Source organism: Metopolophium dirhodum, chromosome 6 (genome assembly GCF_019925205.1).
Source record: "Metopolophium dirhodum isolate CAU chromosome 6, ASM1992520v1, whole genome shotgun sequence".
Taxonomy (NCBI): Eukaryota; Metazoa; Arthropoda; class Insecta; order Hemiptera; family Aphididae; genus Metopolophium; species Metopolophium dirhodum.
The window spans coordinates 26,000,579-26,026,047 of record NC_083565.1 but is presented as its reverse complement, the minus strand read 5'-3'; the positions used below and the strand labels follow the sequence as shown (position 1 = coordinate 26,026,047).

At 28.8% G+C, this 25,469-nt stretch overlaps 1 protein-coding gene and 1 long non-coding RNA gene across 11 annotated transcripts in view; both read left to right on the top strand.

The window, feature by feature from the left end:
* The first annotated feature begins 81 nt into the window (after nucleotides 1-81).
* Nucleotides 82-5,324, top strand: LOC132946979 (la protein homolog). Of its 7 annotated transcripts, none has more exons than XM_061017130.1 (2): nucleotides 82-418; nucleotides 4,360-5,324. In XM_061017130.1, exon 2 carries the CDS (start codon nucleotides 4,392-4,394, stop codon nucleotides 5,004-5,006), a length of 615 nt encoding a protein of 204 aa, XP_060873113.1. In that variant the 5' UTR covers nucleotides 82-418; nucleotides 4,360-4,391; the 3' UTR covers nucleotides 5,007-5,324. The 7 variants fall into 7 exon arrangements, with proteins under 7 accessions (XP_060873113.1, XP_060873112.1, XP_060873111.1 ...); XM_061017129.1 differs by having other exon boundaries at nucleotides 82-422; XM_061017128.1 differs by lacking the exon at nucleotides 82-418 and adding an exon at nucleotides 3,094-3,270.
* A 13,670-nt stretch (nucleotides 5,325-18,994) lies between these two features.
* Nucleotides 18,995-25,469, top strand: part of LOC132946686 (uncharacterized) — a 327,529-nt gene continuing 321,054 nt past the window's right edge. Inside the window, exons 1-8 of one of the 4 annotated variants that reach the window (XR_009664745.1) lie at nucleotides 18,995-19,453; nucleotides 19,910-19,977; nucleotides 20,043-20,174; nucleotides 20,238-20,365; nucleotides 20,975-21,071; nucleotides 21,539-21,691; nucleotides 21,767-21,874; nucleotides 22,668-23,849. This is a non-coding gene — a long non-coding RNA (uncharacterized LOC132946686). Of the gene's footprint in view, nucleotides 19,454-19,909; nucleotides 19,978-20,042; nucleotides 20,175-20,237; nucleotides 20,366-20,974; nucleotides 21,072-21,502; nucleotides 21,692-21,766; nucleotides 21,875-22,667; nucleotides 23,850-25,469 lie in introns of those variants that run through there. The other 3 variants (XR_009664744.1, XR_009664747.1, XR_009664746.1) reach the window with 3 other exon arrangements.

Sequence of the window (25,469 nt, the reverse complement as noted above, 5' to 3'; positions counted from 1 at the left end):
CCTTGATGTACACTCTTCAACGATTTGCATTGACTCTAATTATGGGAGCTCGGTAATTTGAGCCATAGAGTAATATTACCATGATAAATATTACAATTTGTCAATTCAATCTATTTGGCCCAAAATCCAAATGCGCTGACGAGGTGATCGCAGTCGACTTCCGAACACATAATATCATGTTATGTAAATAGTGATCAATTAATTTCTCTGTTGGCGATTATTATTATTATTCTCACGTCATATAAGTCTCTGTTGCTCGGCGATACAACCATAAACTTGTACTTTGTAGTGTAAAGTTGACAAAGTTGTCATTATTATATCGGTTACCGGTTACCCGTACTACCTTTATTTACCACATTCAATCGCCAATAACGTATTTTTGGTTTGCACGTACACGAGGATCCCGTCATCGAAACAAGTAGGTAAAAACACATTCAATTTTACATGATTACAATATTAATAATAATAATAATATGGACTTTATTTAGTATAGAATTCTGCAGGGGTCTCGGGCCATTTTTTTACGGTGGCCCAAATCTGCAGTGATAGCTTATAAGTTTCGGCCACAATTTTTTGGATAGGAATGATGGAGAGGTACAATATTAAATTGAATATGTATAAGTATTATTTTTAGTAATTAATGCAACATTATATAAACAGTAAAATATAATTTCTTAACGTCAATGACGAGCTATGGTGGGCCGTGGGGCACAGTCAAATGGTAGTTTGGTAAATTGGTCGTTTTCAACATAATATATTTATTATGTAAAAATAATTATTTCTCATAATTTATTTTTCTTAAAAATTATTAATAATACCTGTGTAAAAATAATATTGTAAATATTACTAAGGTATATTCATCAAAATATTATGTTCTATTGACTATTAAATATTTGCATATTTTATTTATTCTTTCAGAGGTAGTGTCATACTAATTATCAAAAAACGTGTAGGTGCAATGTACTTATAACATATAATTATGATTATTTGTCCATTTTTACCATAGAGTACAGATTATATTATGTATCTTGATTTATTTTTATAAATGAGAAGTAAAATAATATTTATTGATTGTTGGTAAATGTTATTTGTACTGGTGAATTATATGTCTAATGTTGTTGATGGCGGTTGGTGGGTGGGGGTGTGAGGGAAAGCCCCTCACGGGTTAAGTTGAGATTAATCATTGTCAGGAACGCTGATTTTTAGTATTTGAGTCCCCTTTCTTCTATTTTTCCATTATGAGCACTGCATATAGGTACACATTTGACACTAAAATTGTATTTTTTTTTAAACTAATATATTATTTCAACAAGATAAACTGCAGTCACAGACAATCGCAGTTATTTTGGTTTTATTATTTTTCATCCGTGTGTTATTACTTACTAAAGTTAAAAAATATTTGACGATTATAAGTATTATGCTATAGCTATAGTCTATACATACTTTATTTATTTGATATATTATATTTTATATCATCCAATAAATCGTTTAGTTGTAACAAAAATAATTGTGTACCTACCTTATGAATTCGTCACATTTGTTATGTTTCGATAGTTACTAATAATTAGTAGGTAAGATGAAAGTAATATAAGTGTACTTAAGTCAATCATGATATTATTGCCAAATTTAAGTTTTTTTCTTATTTATATCTAGGGCCAACACTTCTATGCATTTGCATATTTTTATTGGTTGGTCAAAAAAATAGCTAGTTGATACCAAAATTTGTTTTATAACATAACGATGCTGTATACAAAATTTTATTTCGCATATTTTTGCATATTATGGTATTTTTGCATTTTTAGGGCATATTTTAGCATTTAGTATATTTTTGGAGCATATTTAAGATCTTAAAAACTCGGGAATTACAAAATATTAATTTGTTTCACTCATATACCTTATTATTGGTATTTCAGCTCATTTATGAAAAGTGGTTATCTAATCTTAATCGCTAATTATTAGGGTCAACAATTATATGTCCGTATATCGGTAACAGTATCGCATAGAGATAAATATCATATTATATTTTATCGCATCTATTACAGTCGTCAGTCACTGATATTAATAAAAAATGTGAAGATGTTTTTAAAAAAAATAATGGTTTTCATATTCTTACGAAAATTTCTAAAGTATTATCCGGTGATGTATCCACATTAGAAGGTATTCCAGAAAATTTGACCAGCAACGATTTGTTACATTATAAATACGCACCTATTACATCCGTTGATGTAGAACGTTCCTTTTCACGCTACAAAAATTTGTTAACGGACAATCGACGCTCAATGCTGTTTGAAAACTTATACAAATCATTAATTGTTCAATGTAATAACATCACATAAAATAAAAGGTATTTCATAATTTTCTCTGGTAAATCAGAGAACGTTTAGGTACACAATACACATATAATATATACAAGACACGTTTGGGTACACTTTTTAAACACGTGATCTACAATAGTGGTATACTAATATACTTTATCTCCAAACCATAATTAATAGCAATTACTTATATTATTTTGATTATTCTATGATTATTATCGTAGTAAACGCGACTACGAATTTATACGTAATACATGTACGTGTAATTATCGACTAATAATTCAGATAATGTTGAGTATATTTAAAAAAATACAATGTGTTTAAAGTTGACAACAGTATAAGGAGTTACAGTGGCGTAATTAGAAATTTGGTTTGGGGGGGATATACGTTTTTAGCAAAATTGAATGGTCATTAACAATACTTTGATCAAAATGTTAACGGTAAAAAACACTTTAACACTTTTTAAATTAGCCTATCTTCTTCACAGAGGTCTAATCTACACACGACCATTCATTTTTATCTATACTAACAACTCTCAGTATGCCTACCCCCACTACTACTCCTGTTGGAAAAGCCTGTGTGCTTCGCGCGTCGTCGATTATGGCAAGCGTTATAATAGAATCTTAAACGGCACATGCCACCGTATTATTTTAAAATCGAAATTAATAATATAATGTGTTATCGATAAAGTGTTGAGTATCCGAGACATATCTATATATCTGCTCGTCGTTCGGTTTATTTTCGGTTCGGTATTAAGCCGGTCGGTGTCGGTGGCGGTGACACGGAAGGGGAAATTTGGGCGGCCACGTCTAGCCACCGCGCGTCGACGGCTGCCGTACCGCGAATCTCACTCACCGTTAAAAATTAACTATTTTATGCTCTTTTTACTCTTTAAAATGCGAATTTTGAAAAATCCTTTCTTAGTGCGCCTATACACAGTTAATGAAGTATGTAGGTAAGTGTGCGTATACGAAGACGTGTTATTATTCAAAAATAATAAGTAAAACACCTGAAAATAAAAAAACGCTAAAGACGTATCACAACTTCACAGCATGTGCCGAATACTTAAATAATAAGTAAAACAGTTCGCAAGCCGTGAGTGTCGTTATACAAATTAAATATAAACGCTACGCGTATGTTGGTCAGTGGTGCGAGCGTAGGACAGCATGCCTACCCCCACTTCTACTCCTGTTGGGAAAGCCTGTGTGCGTCGTCGATTATTGCGGCAAGCGTTATAATAGAATCATAAATGACACGTCATGCCACCATGTTAATTTAAAATCGAAATTAATAATATTATAATGTGTTATCGATAAAGTTTTGAATATCCGAGACATATCTATATATCTGCTCGTCGGTCTATTGCTCTATCATCTGCTCGTCGGCGGCGCGGCGGTTGGCGGTGGCGGCGGCGGTGATATGGAAGGGGAAATTTGGGCGGCCACGTCTAGCCACCGCGCGTCGACGGCTGCCGCACCGCGAACCCCTCACCCACCGTTAAAAATTAACTATTTTATGCTCTTTTTACCCTTTAAAATGCGAATTTCGAAAAATCCTTTCTTAGTGCGCCTATACATAGTAATAAGTACATTTACTGAAAATTTCATATCCATAGCTTCAGCAGTTCCGGCTAGGCGATGATGAATCACCCAGGACAAGTCTTTTTATATATACAGACTACAGATCATTAAGTAGGTACTCGTAATTCATATTATATTATCGGAAAATAATTAAAATGTCAAAACCTATATATATAACGCAAGACTAGGCTAGACTAGCTAGATATAGACCTATGTGACGTATACGGTAAAATTCAATGATATCTATAGCTTTCTGTACAACTTTTTTTAAATGACTACTTATAAGTATAACCATTGATTATAAATACTATTTATAATCAATGGTATAACTAATACTTATTTAAAATACTATTAAAAAAATAAGATTACAAAAATACACTGTTAATATATTTTTTTAATACATTTTAAGTCATTTTTACAATGCATTTTTTGAGTTTTCTAATCATTTTTTTTCATTTTTTAAGGGCATATTTATAGCTGCATAATCGCTGCAACAATGGCATCCTCGTTCAAACACGTCACCGGAGCCGCGGACAGGGATTCGAGAATCGTCAAGCAGCTCGAGTTCTATTTCAGCGACACCAATTTACCGTACGATAAGTTCCTGCAGGCCAAAATCAAGCTTAACGACGGCTGGGTGCCGATAAGCGTGCTCTTGACGTTCAAAATGCTGAAGTCCATCACCAGGGACTCGGCCGTGATCGCGTCCGCCGTCAAGGACGCCGTCGGCAGCATCGTGGAAGTCGACGAGACGGGCGTAAAGATCAGACGCAAACCGAAAATCACCGCGCCCGTCCCCGATCGCCGGCTGTTCAAGGACATTGTCCAACGGTCGATTTATTGTAGCGGTTTCCCGAGGACGACCACCGTGGACGAACTGTTGGAGTTCGCCGCGACCTTTGGCGAAAACGTCATCACGAAAACCACCCCCATGAGGTTCAGGTCCCAAGCGTTTAAGGGTTGCCTTTACTTCACGTTCAGCACCAAAGACGAGGCAGAGAAGTTTTTGGCAAGGGAATCCGTCGAGTACAACGGCGTGGAAATAAAGCGTATGCGGGAGATTGATTTTTTGGGAAATTTCAAACCTCACAGTCCATTTAATTACGAATAAAATGCGTCCGTGCACACGACGTACACACTAAGTGTATAATACGGGTACACACTCAATACGTCATCATAAAGGTTTAATTTAGTTTATTTTTCATTATCATTTTATTTCTTTTAAACTAATATTTTTTTTTCAACAAGTAAAACGGTCACAGGTACCTAGTCAGTTGTTTTAGTTTTATTATTATTCATTTATATGCAATTACTTGTTAGTTATTATTTTAGTTATAAATATCTGACGATTATGAGTATTGCTGTTTATTCTATATATATCGTTATTATAAATTTGTTAAAATATTATTTCTTTTTATTCTCAAATAAATCATTCAGTTCTAAGAACAATAACTGCAGTGTAATAAAATCGTCACATTTGTTATGTTTCAATAATTATTAATAATTAGTAGGTTTTATTATATAAGTAGTATAAGACGTATACTATAGTTGTAGTATAGTGAATCACAATTATAATATTGCCAAAGTTAAATTACTTTTATTTATATTTTCTTCAATTGGTTAAAGACGTATCAAGCTATTAAAATGAATGCAAAATATGGCAGCCTCTCCATTATATTTTGTTTACATTCAATGATTTTGTTGAAAACATGTAACGTTAATATTGTATCTTCGATAATAGTGAAATCAATTAACTTAATAGCTCAAGCATCATATAGTAGCATTCCATGTTGTACGAGCCTTCAACAATATAGTAAATTTATATTTATAAGGTATAGGTACTTACAATATTGTAATAACCAGGATATCAAGACGGCGAGTTCATTAAAAAAAAAGGTAGTTGAATTATAACTAAAGCTCACACACGTAATTGCAGGTAACTGCAGTCCCATAGAGTAATGGAAAGTACATAGTAACTATTTACTTTAATAACAGTACCCATTAATTATCCTTAATAATTTTTTACCCTCTCACCGGTTGGTTATTTTAGGTGGTTCAAAATATGCACGACCTTGCGTACTCAACGCCACAGCAGTCACAATAGCGTTGGTAAACAGTTAGGATTTATTCCTGTAAATTTAATTTTTATAAAAAAAATATGGCTAAAAAGTTTATTTAAGTCAAGTAGTTAACTTCTTAAAATATCAACATTATTTTGTAGTAAATCAATTCGAAACGTAATAAAAATTTCCTTTTTGTGTATTTTTATAGACATAAGTAAATCTTGAATTATTTACATTGTTTTCATTGTTTTATTTAAAGAATAGTTGGAGGCTTGAAGCTATTAGGAAATATTAAGTATTATATTATATGTAACTATGTAAAAGAGGATGTTTAAATAATAATTCTCAATTTTTGAAAGTAATTTGTAAGTAATAATTTCAATTGATTGGAAAATCACTTATCAGTTATTAGAACATAAAGGGTGAAACAAAAAAAAAAAAAATATAAAACAGTATGACAACTTAAAATATTAATGTTAAATAATAATACATAATATTGTCTATATGATATTGTGATATTATAATATATAGCTATTAAATCTTAAATATAAGTATATAAATAGTTAAATAGTAACATAGATAAACGGGTAAACGTAAACCACCGATAACACAACCATGACAATTCGGCATCGTGTCTACACTAATTGGTTAAGCCACCCGTATAGATACCTATTATTTATATCTAGCAGATATCAACATTCTACCATAGATAATAAAGATATGGATAGGCCACGGCTATGTTAAATATATTTGAGGCCGCGTTCCTGGAGGGGAAGGCAATTGAGGCAAAATCCTTTATCCATTGCCGTGATTGATGGTCGATACTCGATATAGGCAGGGATGGGCGAATTATCAAAAAAAAGGAATTAATTACAAATTACAAATTACTCAAAATACCAGTAATTAATTACAAATTACTAATTACATGATTGTAGAACATTTAATTACAAATTACAAATTACATAATTGAATTACTTACAATTACCAATTACATTTAAATAATTTATTAAAATTTTATTAGTTATTAATATTATTATATTTAAAAGTGTATAAATTAAATCAAAAAAACAAAAAAACATTAGAGAAATATAGATACATAGAAAAATTAGATAATCCCGTAATTTTGATTACCTTTTAAAAATACTAGTTTTTCGAATTGTTCGTCAGACAACCGGGAACGAGTAGGTGCCATTATAAAGCCAGCAAATGAAAACAATCTCTCTACCACTGCTGACGAACAAATATTAGTATTATAATTAATAAATAATTGTTTAACAACAGGATAATTGTTTAAACATTTTAAACTTTTATTTTTGTCATCAAAAAATTGCAATATCTGTAATTCAATACTTGTTGAAGAATCAGTTAAAGCGTTACTACGGTATGGTGACATGCACATTAAAAAATGAGTTTGGAAATCTTCGAATTTATCTTTATGTATTCTCTAAATAAAAAAATGTATTATCTGCCATTATTTTGATTTACCACAAACTTTTGTATAAAGTATAAAACATACATTCAATAATTGTTTTAAATATTATTATTTGATAATAGATACCTTAATATGAGCCCGAAAATTTGAGTTGGCTTGAACGGAACCAGAAATCACAGCCTTTTCATTATTGCACAAAATACAAAGAGCTCGAACATTATCATTATCGATTTTCTTAATAATAAACAATTTTCCATCAAAAATTGGATGGTTGATATTTTTTAGAGAAAATTCATCAGCGTTAATTTTAGTAATTTTTTACTTATTAATAAATAAGGAAAGAGTAAAATAATTATCAATTTTAAGGACGTTATTCAGTGACGGATGACAATGAGATGGTTACTAAAGCCTGTACGTAGACACAAAGTGTACATCGTACAGTACGATTGTCGATTTTTAGATAGAACATGGTCAATTATTAAGATATTATATATGTATAATATTATATCTGTCTACATGTCTACATTATAACATTTTTAGTAATGTTCATCATAAAATTATCTTTTAGTATCGGTGCCGAAGGTTCGATAACTTATGCTGTATAATTTTTATATATATTTTGTAGAAATTCTAAATTTGTATCATTGAAAAATTGTAATTCTTTATACCAATTACAAATTACATCAATATTTTTATGATTAATTACCAATTACAAATTACCTAAGTAATTGAATTACTGTAATTGAAAAGTGCCCAACCCAGGATATAGGTATACATTTTTTGGTCTCAATTGTTCCCCTCGAAGACCGCTGATAAGACCATTCATATCCATATCTTTATAATTATAATCTATGCATTCTACAGACTACGCAGAAAAGCCTGTGCGTGCATTATTATAAATTTATAATTAATAATCTATATAGACATATTATAGCCATGATGACATGATGTCATGATTGACGAACAGCTTTTCGAATTTTGTAATGAAAAAAATAATAATAACTAGTTAGTTTTTTTTCTAACGAGTTAGATTAGACTATTTTAAACATTAAATTCAACTAGTTAATAGTTACAAAATTAATAAGAATCAAAACTAACTAGTTAGTGCCCAGCTTTGTAAGTACCCAACCATCTCAAATACATTAGGTAATAATACAAAATCTTTACCCTAGACGGCTAGACCTGCCTAAGCTTTTGTAACGTATGCAGTGTAGAAATTCATAACAATAACAACAAGAACAAGAACAATAATCAACTACTATATTATTTTGTTTATCGTATCTATTATTACGATTGTTGTGGTTCAGTCGTGGGGCGGCCCGGCATACGCGATAATAATATTCGCCACGGCCCGCGGCCTGCGGCGGGAACGTAATAAATAATAATAATATTAATTCATTCGGAAACCGATCGCACGGCGCCATCTGGCGGCACTCCGACGCGTGGCCGCCGCGCTCGGTGGTCGGTCGGGCTGCGGACAGGTACGGCGTGCCGTCGTCCTACCTTGTGACGGTGTCCAGTTGGATGCTAGATATATAAGGTGGCAGTCCGCCGCCGACGTCTGCGGAGGTCTAACGCACGGCTACCGCCCGAAATCGCCGAATGGTGAAACCTGGATGGCCAGGATGAAGGGGATGCATAATGGAGGAGAAAAACCGTATCGAGGCGCGCTACGAGTGCACCCACACACTAACCTAACCACTCGGGTAACCCACCGGGTACACACAACTGTTGTGTGATAGTAGTAGTAGTAGTGTAGAGGGAGGGTAGTGTAGTAGCAGCGCGCCTCTAACCACCAACCTTTGCGGTGCCGTGCGTGCTCTTCGACCTTCGTAAATTTTTTTTTTAATTTCTTAATTTAAAATTTTGCATTGTAGCGCTCCACCATGTTATTATTATCATTTTTTTTCCTCAGCAATACTCACTCATACTCTATTCAAAAACTCACTTATTTATAATTAATTAACCGCATTTGTTAATATTTATCTCAAAATATATAATATATAATAATTTGTGAATGCGCTTCGATAAAAAACTAATAATTTATAAATTGAACGATACTTTATTGTTTGTTGTAATAATATATTATCTGGTTTAATTGTTTAAATATCAAAATATATCATGATAATAATATTATATATACATCACTACGGTTTGCAAATAAACAAAGTACTCATAAAACCTTCACTGCAAAATGTATTTCTCATAAGAATTTTTGGCCAGAATTTTGTTCGCTTGCGTCGGTGTAGCTGGAATGTCGTTCCTATCATCAAGGCGAAAGAATCCAACTACCGATGAATGTGAACCGAAAAATATGGAAGGAGATATGAAAATAAACAAAATATAACACATATTATGTAGGTTTATATATTAATGCAATAGCTCGACGTATCTTACCTACTTAGCGTAGCCAAGTTAGAGGGAAGCTGGAAGAACGGATAGGAGGGTGATTAAATATATTTAAATCTGTATTATAATATATTATGATTCAGTATTAAATAAAAAAATGAATTATTTTTTGTTCAAATAGTACTTTCCGTGTTATATAATGCCACGAAAGAGTTTCAAAAATGCAAGATGGTTAGTAAGTCAATCAAAATAATTGTAATTAATCATCGAGGGGATCCAAACACATTTTGTGAATGGTCGATCATTATTTCACTTAATGTTTTAACGAATAACGACTTTAGGACAATCGAATGTAATCATAATATCGCGGTATTGATTTGATTTTCAGCATAATTTTGAAGTGTGTAAAATGAACAATTTGGCGACGCCATATATGTCATACAACAAGCGGTCGACGAGCAGCGGTTATCGATCGACAGCTTACGATTAGAAGTGCCTGACATTAAAACAGATTTGAACCGTTTGATCGGAAGCGTCGACTAGTTGAAAATGCAGTGATGACGTCCGTGGAAAGTAATATTATGTCGACCTGACTATAACCTAATACAGCTGTATAACACAATTAGTCGTTTCCGTTCGTTTAGGAAACACCGAAAAATCCGAGGAAAAACCCGACAGCTGCAAGCTCGGCAGACTGAAGACACGGATCTCAATAATTCTCGAAAGTAAATAGAAAATTATCGGTCAATAGATAATACATTTCTAATGACGTGTGCGCGTGTAAGAGAAGTGACGAAAAACACTTAGGTAGTAGGTACGTTGACGTGACCTTTCCGTCCGGCCTTACCAATGTTCATAGTTGAACCAATGTATAATTTGTATAATTTGTATTCCATTTGTATTCCATATGTATCAATTGTATTTTTGTGCAAAAAATAAACCTGTATAATAAAATACACCCGATGTATTTGTTTTGTAGGTTTTCAAATTACCGTTACAATATTATTATAAGTTTATTAAGGTCTTACTATAAGACTATAATTATTTTTAAAGTCCTGAAAAACTTATAAATGCATAATAGGTATAGTTAACCATTTTGATGAAAATGGAGTCTTGGATTCATATAACACTATAAAAAAGCTAAGTTTTTAAAAATGTTTAGAGACAAAATTAGCAGTTAAATACCACACAACGATCAACTGAAATGTCTCGGACATTTTACAAAAATGTGAATTATTAATTTTTGTATTAGGTATGGTTGAAATTCATCCTCAAGTAGTTGATACAATAAATAGATTTGACTTGCTCGAATTTTTCTCGATGTAAATATTATGAATAAATTAATAATTAATTATTTGTTATGTTTCTGAAACCTTTTATTCTTGTTGAAAAATGTACTAAATATTTTTAAATATCTGCAGTCATTAAATTCTTAATGAGTTAAAATATTTTAAAATACAGATGAGTATAATGAGGTATAAATGATATACTTAAACATATTAAATATAATTTATTATTATTGTAATGGTTAGTTATAAAAAATTAAATTTAAAATTAAACAGCGACTGACGACTGCTATAGGTACGATAAAATATAATATAGTATTTATCTCTAGGCGATATTGTTACCGATCTACGGACATATAATTGTTGACCCTAATGGCCTAATGATTAGCGATTAAGATTAGATTACCTCTTTTCATAAATGAGTTGAAATACCAATGATAAGGTATATGAGTGAAACAAATCAATATTTTTTAATTCCCTAATTTTTAAGATCTTAATTAATATGATCCAAAAATATACTAAATGCTAAAATATGCTAAATAAAATTTCGTATACAGCATCGTTAGGCTATAAAACAAATTTTGGTATAAGCCAGGGCTTGAAACCCGGAATTTCCCGAAATTTTGGGGAATCTATAATCGGTTACCGGTATTATAAACCTATTTGTACTCCCGGTTATCAGTTACCGGTTACTGTGACAATTTTTCAGCTAACATAAAACGTAATACGTTATAATAACGCAATATGTTTTAACCGGTTAAGAACCGATTACCGGTATTTATAAATACTGACTACCGTTACGTATGAATTATAATAATATTATGTTTAATTTATTTTAGCTACATAAATGATTATACGCTCGTAGCTACTAATGGTTTAATAATTAATAACTTCTTAAAACTATTCTTAAATCATACTATATTATATCTTCGTTTCTTTTCCCTAGTCAAAATTCTTGTAATAATAATTCAAATAATTGGTATTCTACATTTCTATTTCCTACCTACCTATATCATAAAATATCGTTGGTTGGTAATGACGGTACTCGATAGTCGATAGTCCCGGTCTCCGGTCATGTAGAGCAGCCGCTAAAATATCCAAATTTTTATACTACACACGTAATCCAAAAATCGGTCAAATCTAAATAAAAAATCAATGTTCTAAAAATTAGCACCAATGATAATGGACTTCTTCAATCAACAACACGTCATTATATACATTTAATAACAATATGTATAAATATTATATAATTTCATTACTGTGGACAAAATTAAATAATTATTAATTCGTTTAGATATTAATTTACTAAAAAAAAATAAATAGATATCATTTACTCTAATATACATATTATTAACATATTATATTATTTATTATATTTTAAACTTTTAGATATAAGCTATAACATAGTGCTGTAATATTTTACAAAATGTAAAGGAACTTTCAAAATTGGTGTAACAACCAATGATATTACTTTAATGTTATTACTATGTTAATAAATCATTAAATGATATTTAAATTGATTTCAAATAATTTTTATTTAATTTAATAATGTAGAACTCCTATTTAACAAACTTGAAGCTTAGGTTACTTTAGAGGTTAAAATTAAAATTTCATAAGTGTTCAAAGGCATAGGGGAAAAAAAGGAAAACGATATTTTTACGCAAAACCGAGTTTTTAAGCCTAAATGCATTCGTGTGTGAAGGTTCAATTGTTATTTTTGTAACAAGTAATTTATAAATTGTTTTATAATTTTTCTAATATATTATAACATACCCAATGGCCAATACACATATCTTCGATAACAGCTCTTTTTAATCGCTGAGCCTCACGCCTGAACCCATTGTTGAGCAACTCAAAACGAATTTCATCATTTTTAAAAGCTTTAATCGTACTATGCATACGGACAAAAGTCCTGTGTGGGCAAACTTGTATTCCTACATAAGAGTTTAAGACCAAACATCAGATAGATAATATTATTGAAAAAACTAGAGGTGGGTCGAACTGTTCGAAGTTCGAAAAATCGAACTTAACTTTAGGTGTTCGGTTTTAGTTCGAAAGTCAAACCAAGTTTTAAAAAAACCAAACCAAACTGAACTCGAACAAAAAAGTTCGAAAATTAAAATTGTTCGAACTCAAAAAATGTACGAACAGCAAAAAATGCTGACATGTCAAACGTTTCGAGCTAAAAATGTTCCCAGTATTTATTGTTGTGTTTATTTTATTTTTATTTTGTTTATTGTCTATATAGTTATATGCTATATTGTATATAATACTATATAAATATACTATACTATAATATAATTATACTATATTATACTAAATAAAAAATATAAATAATGTTATAAATGTTCAACATTTTTTTTTGTCCATTAAAATAAATTATATAGATCAAGATGAAGATAAATATAATCGAGCGAAAATTATCTGTATAAGATAAAAGATAAATAATTTGTATCTACTTATCTAGATACATCCAAACCCTGAGCATACAACTATAAAGTATAAAGCTTTCATTTGCCATTTAATTCAAGTTTATTTTGGGTTAAGTTTGGTAATGATATATAATATGGTACCGGTGTGGTTCGATATTGAATAAAATACTCGGTTCGAGTTCAACATCACACTAAAAAGTTCGGTTCGAGTTCGGTTCGACATACTAAGGTTCGGTTCGAGTTCGGTTCGACATACCAAGGTTCGGTTCGAGACCATATTTTTGAGTTCGACCCACCTCTAGAAAAAACCACAGCACGCGAGATGGTGTACCTGAATTGCCTATCTAATGCGCCGCGTTAACAATATAATCCTATTATTGAACTATTGAAATATTGAGCAGTGTAAAAGTAAGTAATAGAAAATATTATATAGGTATATTTTTGAAGTGAAAAATTCTTTAGTGGCGTCGTGCACTTAATCAGTTTTTTTTGTGATGGGCAAAAAATGTTAAACTTGCGTCAGACGAATGCGTACATTTAGACCATTATGCAAAAGAAAAATAAACATATTTCTAGAAGTCCAATTTAAATGTTGAAAACTAATTTGAATTCAATAACTTCTTGTCTATGTTTTGTAGGCAAAACTTTTTCATTTTTTTTAACTCGTTGAACCTTTAAAGTACAAGTTCGTTTTGAGAAATTAAGTAAATTAATTTGCAACTGTACTACAAAAACTTTACAAAATATCGAAAATCTATTTCCTACAAAACATAGAAAAGAAGTTATTGAATTCAAATTAGTTTCAAAATTGAAATCGGACTTCTAGAAGTATGTTAATTTTTCTTTCGCTTTTGGCATTATTCGCTTTCATGTAAGAAGAAATAAATACATAAATAAACGACGGGTTTCATTTTATTTTCATATGTTTCACTTGTTGATATTTATTAACATAGTAGATGTTTTATCTAGTAGTGACTTGTTATTGTTAGTGTTCGTTTTGTTTAATTACTTTCAAATGTACTAGCTAAAATGAATTATTGGCGTTGGAGTGGAGATTTCAACATAAACTTTGCAGACGATAAAAATCAACTTTTAATTGAATTTTTAAATAATGAATTTGGTTTAACGATGTCAAATGATCGCAATTTTAGCACAACAAAATACATAAGTACTATTGATGCGGTCATTACTAGACTTTTAAATAGGTTTGAATCAAAATTGTTCGTTTCTTACTTCAGCTACCATCGGTTTTGGAGATGTAAAATAATTAATTATAGCGCAATAAATGAATATTGTATTTTACCACATAAATTATAGTACTTTTATAATAATAATTAAAGCAATTCGTACAAAAATTATTACCTAACCAATCCAAAATATCAAAAATGTACGACGTTAATATTCAAGTTTTCACTTCTGCCAGCACTCCCGGAGTGCAACACGTCGTCTTTTTACAAAATTTTATTTTGATGAGGTTAAGGTAAACGTAAGAAATTCATTAAAAATTTAAATCTAACTAGGTATTATAATAATACAAATTAGTAATAATATTCTATTTATTTGTAATGTTTTAATCGCATGATAAAGACGACGAGCAAATTAGTTGAAAATCATTAATTAAAGGATTTGTTAGTTAGTGTTTACACTACGGAAGTAAGGAACAGTCGAGATAATGAGATACTAATTATGACGAGTGTGAATATTGCTCAGTCGTTAATCTTTACAATGTTATGTTATTTATACAGCCGCCTTCAAAAAATTAATTACAATTTAAGATATGTCCTGATTAAGATCGAAGTATAGTTAAGGTTCACGTGTGTTTGACGGTTTGTGATTTTCGTGGCTTGGAATAATAAGCTAACACATTTAAATATAATATATTTTATTTTAGATTTTGCACAAACATATTTCTTCGATTAGGTTAGGGTTAGTTATTTTTTGATGATGTTTTAAAACTCGCACTATTAAGTACGTGCGCAATGTGTATTGTTGTGTAATGTGTATGTGACACGTTGAGCAAAAAAACTGCAAATTCTGTTTTACATTATAACGTTACATCACTTACTTGATATATTATAAAAACCATCAATGTCAATTATTATAGGTATAATAAAATTTTTGCAGGTCCGACGACGCCGCGAGTACTATGAGGTCAATACAGTCTTGTAAAAAATACTTTTGAAAAAGTATTCGAATAAACAAGTATTAACATTACTTTTAAAATACTATTATAAAAATATATTTTACGAATACTCACCAAGTATTTTTTTAATTTTATGCTGCATAATATTTATGTATATTGTACATCTGTTTAGGCACCTACCTCTATTATAATATGTTACTACTTACCATAACAATAACTATAACATGTCCGACTATTTTAAGATAAATACATGTTCAAGATTTTAAAATGTAATACAAAATTCCTTATAAGGTTATCTACCTTTATAAAAAAAAAAATGTCCATAAAAAAGTCAAATTTAATTTTTATGAGCGTTTTAAGTTCAAATTTGTACAACATTGGATATTCACTCGATTTCTCATCTAGTGATTTTCTTATTTTGTTTTAATTCAAAAACGAATAACCGTAGACACTTGAGATTTATATATGTTTTTTTTTATCAATTCATATACTTGATAAAAATGACAAAATATTTTGACTTGTTTTGAGCTGTTGACGGACAATTTTAGATTCCAATTTTTTTAGTTTTTTTTTCTATAATTATCAATAAAATTTTATTTGTTAGGCCAAAAGGCAAAAAAATTTAATACAATAAGGCTTCCGATATATTGTTACAATCGAATAGTTGAATAATATTCAAAATACATATGCACAATTTTTTTTTATAATCATTTAAAGTTCAAATTTTGACAACATTTATCAAATTTTAAATTTTATAATTACTTTGTAGTTAAAATGTATAAAATGTTCAACTTTTATATGCAAGGATTGAAAATTTAAAACAAGGTTCCACGTAAATAGGTTATATAATATAAATTACTTTATCCACAATAATCTCATCAAATATACTTAGTAATATCATAAGCTGTCGACCGTCTTCGTTTAGAATAGTTTTTCTTATACAGTGATATTATATCATTGAATTCAAATTTAACACCATCCATAACAGTGACCTATTTGAATGTACTTTAAGGATTCATTTATTTGTATCTATCTTTAGCAACTTTTTTTGTCACGGGAATAACCGACTAATTTAAATATTTAATTCCTAAAGGATGTATGCCATTCATAAAAATAATAAATGTACCTATAGTAAGTGGATTTATTTTGTTATTAGTATTTACTATTTTTTAATCATATATTTAAGATATAATGTAATAATGATATATTATTTTTATATTATCTCAAATATTATATATAATAGTCAAGTGCAGTTAGACATGTTTTTATTCATGAGTTGGGTAGCACACTTTTTTTGGATACATGAGGTTCCCTCACAACCAAAATAACTTAAAATTTTTTATTGGTGGGGGAGTTTTGATCTAATAGTATATTTGGTGGCTAAGTCCACCCCCTATTTCCACCAATGCTACAGTAAAAACTAAAAGGGCCTCTTAAATATTTTTGAACCGGGGCCTCAAAATTGTAATTGCGGCACTGTTTGTGTTGATGACAATAGACCTTCACTCGTATCGTAGAGTAATATTCGTGACAAATTGTAATATTTGTCATGGTAATATTACTCTATGCACGATGTAGAGAAGAGGTGATAACACTCGGCTTGGCCAGGAGAAAAAAAGTGGCTTAGTTTTCGACGGCAAATTTGTAGTTTAAATAATATTCACCGGGAGCACCACAAGCTTCGAAGGCCGGGTGTTTGAATAATTGCATTAGACACTATATATTTTAGACATATGTGTATTGTGTTTTATTGCAATGAATCAAAAATATTAAATACTATAAATATTGTATTTATAATGAAAAATACCTGTGTGTACCAACGTTTATTTATTGGTATTTCAATAAGATAATTTTAACGTATGGTATTCATATTGCAAATCATTTATTGCCTTATGATATACTTTATTCAACTGCCTAGAAGTTTACAATTGAAAATTATAGCAAAATTGCAGATAACAGAATACAGACCATTACAAATTTAATAATTTCTGTATATTATAAGCAACTTAAATCTATTTATATATACTTACTTCTTTATATTTACGTTTGATTCAATATTTACCAGATATTGGTATTTGGTACCTTCTCTTAAAAATATTTAAATATATCTAAAACACTATTACATTAATAATAATAGGTAATGTGCCTAAGTATAATACATAAAATAGTATACCTATAAGTAAGTAGTTATCACATAATATTAAAGTAGTTACAACATGGACTGTTTTGACAATTTTTTTTGTTTTCTCAGGGTTTAAAGTGGGAAAAATTCCAGAGGGGACTAATGTTTCCATATAGTTTTAACTTTTAAGCGTTCAATTTGTAATTTTATGTATAATGCCTAATGTATAAAATCCTAATTTGTTAAATGGGACGCATTTTAACCGTCATCAGAGGTAGGGTTGACTGATTCCTCCTGCATCCCCCCCCCACCACTTTAATCCCTGAGTGTTCAGTGTTGTGACTTATAGATAATATCCCAATTTGGGTACTATTTTTTACAAATTATGTCAATATAAATAGTCATCTAGATTTACTAAAATATACAAATGTGTTGTTTAATTAAAATTATAATTATATCCCAATCAGATTATAAAAACATAAAACTTAAAATTAAATATGTTATAGCCTATAGGAATATTGTAATAAAGATAAATTAATATATAATACATTTTTACAAAAGGTTAAAATTCGATTTACTTAATATGTACCTAATATTTATTTATTAATTATAGTTTATCTTACATCAAGATAAAAGTTATAAAAATATTGTTTATTACCTAATAATTATCATATTAAATTATAATATTTAAATTTAAAGTATGAGCATCCGTATCTTGAAAATTACTTAAAATGATAAATTATTATTAGGTACCAAATAATAATAATACCTACTCTATATAATTATTATATTATTGTGGAGTAATGCTAATTAGTAGTTACCTACTTAAAATTTATAAAAAATCATGTAAATATAAACAATGAAATATTTTTTTCCTTGACTTCCACAAGCGTATCTTGTCTTGTACATAGAATTTATTTAGCATGTTTAATTATTTAATTTACCTATTAAACTTTTAACATAATATTTATTGTTCGGTAACTAAACATTCAATAGTAGACATTTAAATGGACAGTCATAGTTATTACAATAATTCTAATAAATATTGAACAATATTGGGAGTGTAATCACCATCTCTTCTCAACATCATGACTCTATGGCTCAAATTACCGAGCTCCCATAAGAGTCAATGCAAATCGTTGAAGAATCAACTAATCAAGGAACATATTATTATAAACAAATCGTAGAACACTACCTTAGATAATATATATATATAGTATTTATTGGTCCATGGTGTTATCATAGAACACAACTGTCGGTTTGCGCGTCACGTGATGTATACAAAATGAATTCAATCAATTTCAGTTTACTATTCTAGTTGTTACAATAAGTTATCAAACAATATTTATATTATGTATAGTAGTAAAATAAATAATCTTAGAAAGTTGAAACTATCTGTTTTCAATATTATACTTATAATAAGTCAATTTTAACTCGCGCAAATTCGGTTGACAGGCACGACGTGGTCACTGTGAAGACAACCGTCAGTCGTCGAAACACAACGCGATAACGCCATGACGATGGCGCACCGGTTCCGGAATTTTCGTTTTCATCCACCTAAAACTTTCAACTTGAACCTACCTTATACCGTGGCTAAATAGACTATTTAGGCATGCTTAATACGTTATACGATATTAATACACCGTGTGGTAATAACCGATCAATAGTGGAATGTTATTTGTATACAAATATAATATGTTTTATTCATATAATATTTGTTGTATAAATGCGGTGAGTGAAATGTTTGTATAATATTATAATATCTTCTGTTTATAAGTAAAGATTATTAATCCGTTATCTTAGAATGGCACAGAAACTTTTTCCGTCTATCTTTATAACTAGCAAATCAAAAATGTTTTAGTTTTTGTAGTTACGACCGTTAAATTATGTTAATGATTGCTTCAGTTTACCTTCAATAGAGCGGAACTATGTTTGACTAAAATTGTTTAAATACCTAATAGATGTCTACCTAGGTATATTACTTTTCATTTTATACATAAAACATTTCATTAGTGATATAATTATTTTGAACATAGCAATTTTACTATGAAATTTAATTAATAACAGCTTACCTACCATTTATTAATTGAATATGATTATCATTATTAAAATTAACAGTCTTCCCTACTACTAGGTAGTATCCTAAATAATTATTTATAATATTCAAACATTTATAACCTATTTTAGTGCATCAACATGAATAGCTCAGTAAATGAATTTGATGAAAAGAAAGTGAAATATTGCAGATTTAACAAGTAATCATTTTATTTATTATGAATATGAATTACTCTCAAATAACAATTAATATGATATGCGATAGGTAATAATTATTCATCTCAAAACAAAACAACTACATCTCTTCCGAGAAGATTTCCAGAATTTCATTACAATTAACAGTCGATGAATTTGCTTCTAGAATGGAATTTAGAATCCGTATACACATCTTATATAGGTAAAATTGAAAAAAAATTTATTACGCTTGTTTAAACTAAATGTTTCTCTTTAATATTTTTAGATATACTGTTATACTAATTTACACTGAACAAGGAACCTGTAATATTGAACAAGTTCCTATTATTCAAAACATTGCTGGTCGAAAAGATGCTATATCAAAAAACACAATATTTCAATAATCTTAATGAGGTTATTTTACAAAGTTTAATGTTATAAACAAAAGTTGTCATAATATGTTGGTGGGATATTGTTTGTAATATAATAAAAATTGGCTTTGGAATGACAGTTTTATAGTATTCCATATCCAGTGTAATTTGTTAGAACTTTTCATTCTAAAGTCAAAGTAATATAATTCATAAATTAAAGTAGTTACCTAATAATATACATATTAAATAAATAAATTTCTATTGTGACATATTATAGAATATACATTTTGGTAATGATGCCTTGAGTTCCCCAAAAGGTAAATTGTATTCAAAATATTTTAGTGCCATTTGAAAAATGACACTATGTGGATAAAAATTATGAATTTATTTGGTAATATATAATAATTAATAATGTAATGAACATAATAATAAGTCATTTATAAGTAAATATTAGATGTGGAATTTCTCGGAAAAAAAAGAAGTAGAATGGTTAGTAAATAAAATAACTGAGAAGCAGTGGCATAGCGAGAAACTTGTTGGCCCTTAGAGACAGAAACTCTCTTTAACACAGAAATTAAATGAAAATATTAATTTTATTAAATAGTGAATCATTATTGCATTTTTATTTTACTGCTTATGATATATTTTCTAGGTTGATATTGATATCCAAAGTATATATACAGGCAATTCTAATTTAAATTCAATTTTTGAAAAATCATTCAATATTACGCTTCACGATTTGTCGCCAGGTAATATTTGAAATCTATATTCATGTACAATGTAAGGTACATTTTGTACCTACTTAAGATTGATTTAATACTAGCTTAGTTTAATTCTCACTAACTAAAGAAATGTCAAAATCATAAATTTTTTATATCTACATGAATAAATCTAGAATCCATGTTATAATATTACAAATAAATTATTTCCAATAGGTAGTTATTATTGTACTAATATTTTGTATTATAATAATATTCCATACTAAAAAAAAATGGTAAATTCAATATAAAACCAATGAAATATGATTCCTATAAATTTATTTATAGTATAATCTACATTATTTAGTGCCTACCTACAAATACCAGGGTGGGTGATCTTACAGCTTAAATTTAAATGTTTTTGCTAATATTTATTTTCATGCTTTAAAATAGAAATTTTTTTACAAGTTATTTATTTTCAGATTAAAAAATTTGGTTATAATATATTTTTTACATAGTGTATTCACTCCTTTGTCAAAAAATCAACTCATGATGAATATTGAATATGGTAGAAAAGGTTTTACCAAATACATTGTGCAAGAATTAATTAATCATGAATTTTTTATTGTGACACTAACTTCTGTGAACATTGAATCTATACAATAAGGTAGGTATTTATTAAATAACAATATTTTTTATGTATTCAGTCAAAATAACTAATAAGTATTGTTTTAAATTCTAGGTAGATATTGACTTTAACAGAATATACTGTAAAAATTGAAGAAGTGTTTCTAAAACGCATTAAAATATTGAATGAACGGATAAATAATTCAACACACGAGATTTAACCAATAGTAAGTACTCCATAAATTATAGTATAAAATATATTGTTTTGTATATTTTACTGGTACACAAAATTAAATATTCAGACACTCCTTATAACAAAAATCCTAATATTATGTAATGATGTAGGTATTGAAGTGTTTGTTCAATTATTACGATTTGTTTAATTTTGGTACCTAACCAAATTCACAATATTATAATTTATAAATATGTTTAAACATGTTGAAATAAAGCCATTTTAATAGATATAATGTACTTTATCTTTTGGTAACTAATAGATACTATCTAATGAAGGATAACATTTTAAAATAAATACCTACCTATTGGCAAAGCTGGGCAAAAGTTATTTTGACTTTTTTCAACTAGTTAAAGCTAAGTTACTTTAATATAAAAAAATAACTAAGTTAGAATATAAATAAGCTTATGAAATTTATTAAATTCAGGTAAATTGAACAACTGTCAACTGATAGTTTGATCAAATATTTCAAATTGGTAGGTAATAACCTTAATTTCTTGGAATGTCAGTCATTAGAATTAGAAAGTTTAACTATATAAGAAATTGAAAAATTCATTAAATGAAAAAAAAAACTATAAAAATAACTAGTTACTTATTATTTTTAATGAGTTAGATTAGATTATTTTAGACATTGAATGCAAGTTTACAAAGTTAATACGAATTAAAACTGCAGCGTTACCTATTGAGCAGTACCAGTATTATTCACTGTAATCAACATGTTATAAATAACATGCTATACATACTATTCAGATGATTTCTAACATTTTTTTAAATTACTGTATTTTCAGATTCAAAATATCTGATAGTTATGTACACGATACATAGTCTGCTAATTCCTTGACCAAGAAAATTAAAATGAGAAGAGAATTGAAAAAAATACTATGTAAAATATGGAATCAATGATTCCTAAAATTCAATCATAAAATCTAATGAAACACGATTGGATATGGAAGCACTTTAAAAATAAACGGCACAGAAAGAGGATTCCATCCATAGATAATATTTTAAGAATGGATAGGCCACCGGAACTTAAAACCCCTTGCTGGAGTGAGAGCACTATATAAAAGCAGTCTCTCTCTCTCATCCATATTCCGGACCGCGACCCCTTATTTTGTTAAAAAAGGAATGGCCTATCCATTCTTATATTATCTATAGTCCTATCCAGCCATATATATTGATTGTTGGTACATTATTTTATGCATAACAAATTTTGATATATTTTAATGCAGTCAAATATTATATAACTTACAATTTAAAAAATACTTTACGTATTTTTGGAAATGTTCCATATTTTTAATGTCAAATATTTGCTGGAATCTGAGAGTATGTGTGGATTATGTTACAAACATTCTTTTTAATATTCATACAACGTATGACAAGTCATATACCTACCTTCACTAAACAAATTTCTTTAGAAATTAGGGGCTAAGGTATAATAGATTTGTTTTTATTTCACTATATGTTTTCATTATACCTACTTACTTTCTATAATAGTATAAAATTTACTTTTTTTAATAACTATTCATGTTTATATAGTATTTTACTTTGTTCTATAATGTAGTTACAAATATTTTATAGTTAGGTATTAACTATTTTTATTTAGTTCCAACCTAATTGTATTTTTAACATAGGTACCTATACTTATTTTTTTCTAATTGTTAAATGTATTATTATAAATTTAACATGTATAATAGCAATAGATAGTCTAATTTGAATATAATTATTTTTGCTATTAAAAATTCCCCTCCACCCACAAATGTATATCTGTAACACAGCTATGCATCTAATATATTATATTAGAATATAACAATTACTTACCTACAAATTTTTATTTCTAAAAATTCTGTATTTTTAACTTTACTCTATTAATATATTATTTAAAAAAAATTGTATACCTATTATGATAAAAATATTTTTATAGTTAAATCTGATTATGTAAATTATCAATAAACGAAATCATTAAAACGTGATGTACTTGGTTATTTTTTTGTTAGTGGATTACGGAGATTATATGTGGGTGTATATATATATATTTTGTACATACTTGCGAGTAAATAGAATATTTTTCTATTCATTAAATTTTAATTGGTGGTTTTAAAATGGTATTTTTTTTTATCCTGTATACATAATTTTTACCAGAAGGAGTGCTTCAATTTCAACATATAACATCTTATGTTTAAGAAAAATGGATCAAGATGGTAGGTACTTTAAAGAGGTTATTTTTCGACTTTCTCAATAGTTATAAATTAATGTCATGGGAAAAACCACCGACAAATTACGAAAAACCACTATAAATGTGATTTTAATTTCTAACGCTTTGTTTATCACCAAAAAACCGAATTAAAATTTGTGATGAATTTAAAAATATTAATAAAATACACAGGATATAATAAATAATTAAAATATATAAAATATCCTGACTGAAAGACCCGTCTCCGCTCTGAATCGATTTTTGTATTCAATGATATTCAAATTTAATACAATCTATTATACAACCACCCACTTGTAAAATACTGTACAGCAGAGTGACATTCACTTACCCTTATTTTTTATATTATTATATACACATGGCGTCCATAAGAAATAAAATATTCACATAACGAAATGTTTTTTTATAAATTCTTTTTCGGTGGCTGAAAACGAAATATAACGTTTAAACATGTAACCATGGAGATGCTGCCGACCGTTTGGTTACGACGGAAAAATACACAAAATATATATAATTACTAATTTAGTTTAATTTTTTTTGAAATTCCAAATCGATTCTTGTAACTTTACGTCGATATATTAAATATTTTTGTTTAAATTTTGCAATATCACGCCTACGCCGCTCTACGAATTGGATTGCAAGTGTGAACGCAAAATCGATTATGATAACAATGATCAGGAATTCGTGAAAGTTGGCAATTTCAAAGGTAAGTGAGTGTCATAGGCGCAAATAGGGGAGGAAGGTCTTTAGGGTCTAACCCCTCCACCCCCAAAAAATGTCCATAGCATTTCCTACATTTTGTTTTAATCTTATTCGATATTATCAAAGTAAGGCTTTGAACCCCCAAAATCCCAAACGCTATTTGCGCCTATGGTGTGAGTATTGTAGATATCAACATTTTCGTTGTTCTGTTATTAACTTTTACAACTCAGCAGTGCCAATTTCAACATTTTGCAACCGGGGATAACATGATTTAAATCCCCTCTTAAAAAAATAATTTCTTAAAATTTTTTCGTGGCATAAATTCAGTTTAGCTGCCACTAGATTTTTGAAAATTTTTTTGGGAAATCTATATATTATAAATACAACAAAACAATTCGTAGGTAATCATTAGGGAATAGAAGTCGAATGATCTAAAATTGACAAATATTGAAATATGCAATCAAATCCATAAATCGTTTCACTTTTAAAGAGTTATAATACCTACCGTAGGAGGTATAGAACATACCTACCTAATAACAAAAAATTATTCATACTATCAAAAATTCATAACTTCAACAAATAAAATCACAACATAATACATATTATACCAAAGAACAATAACGGTAGGATTTTTAAACCTTAAATAAATAAATAAATATGTATTATTAATTAATGTTTA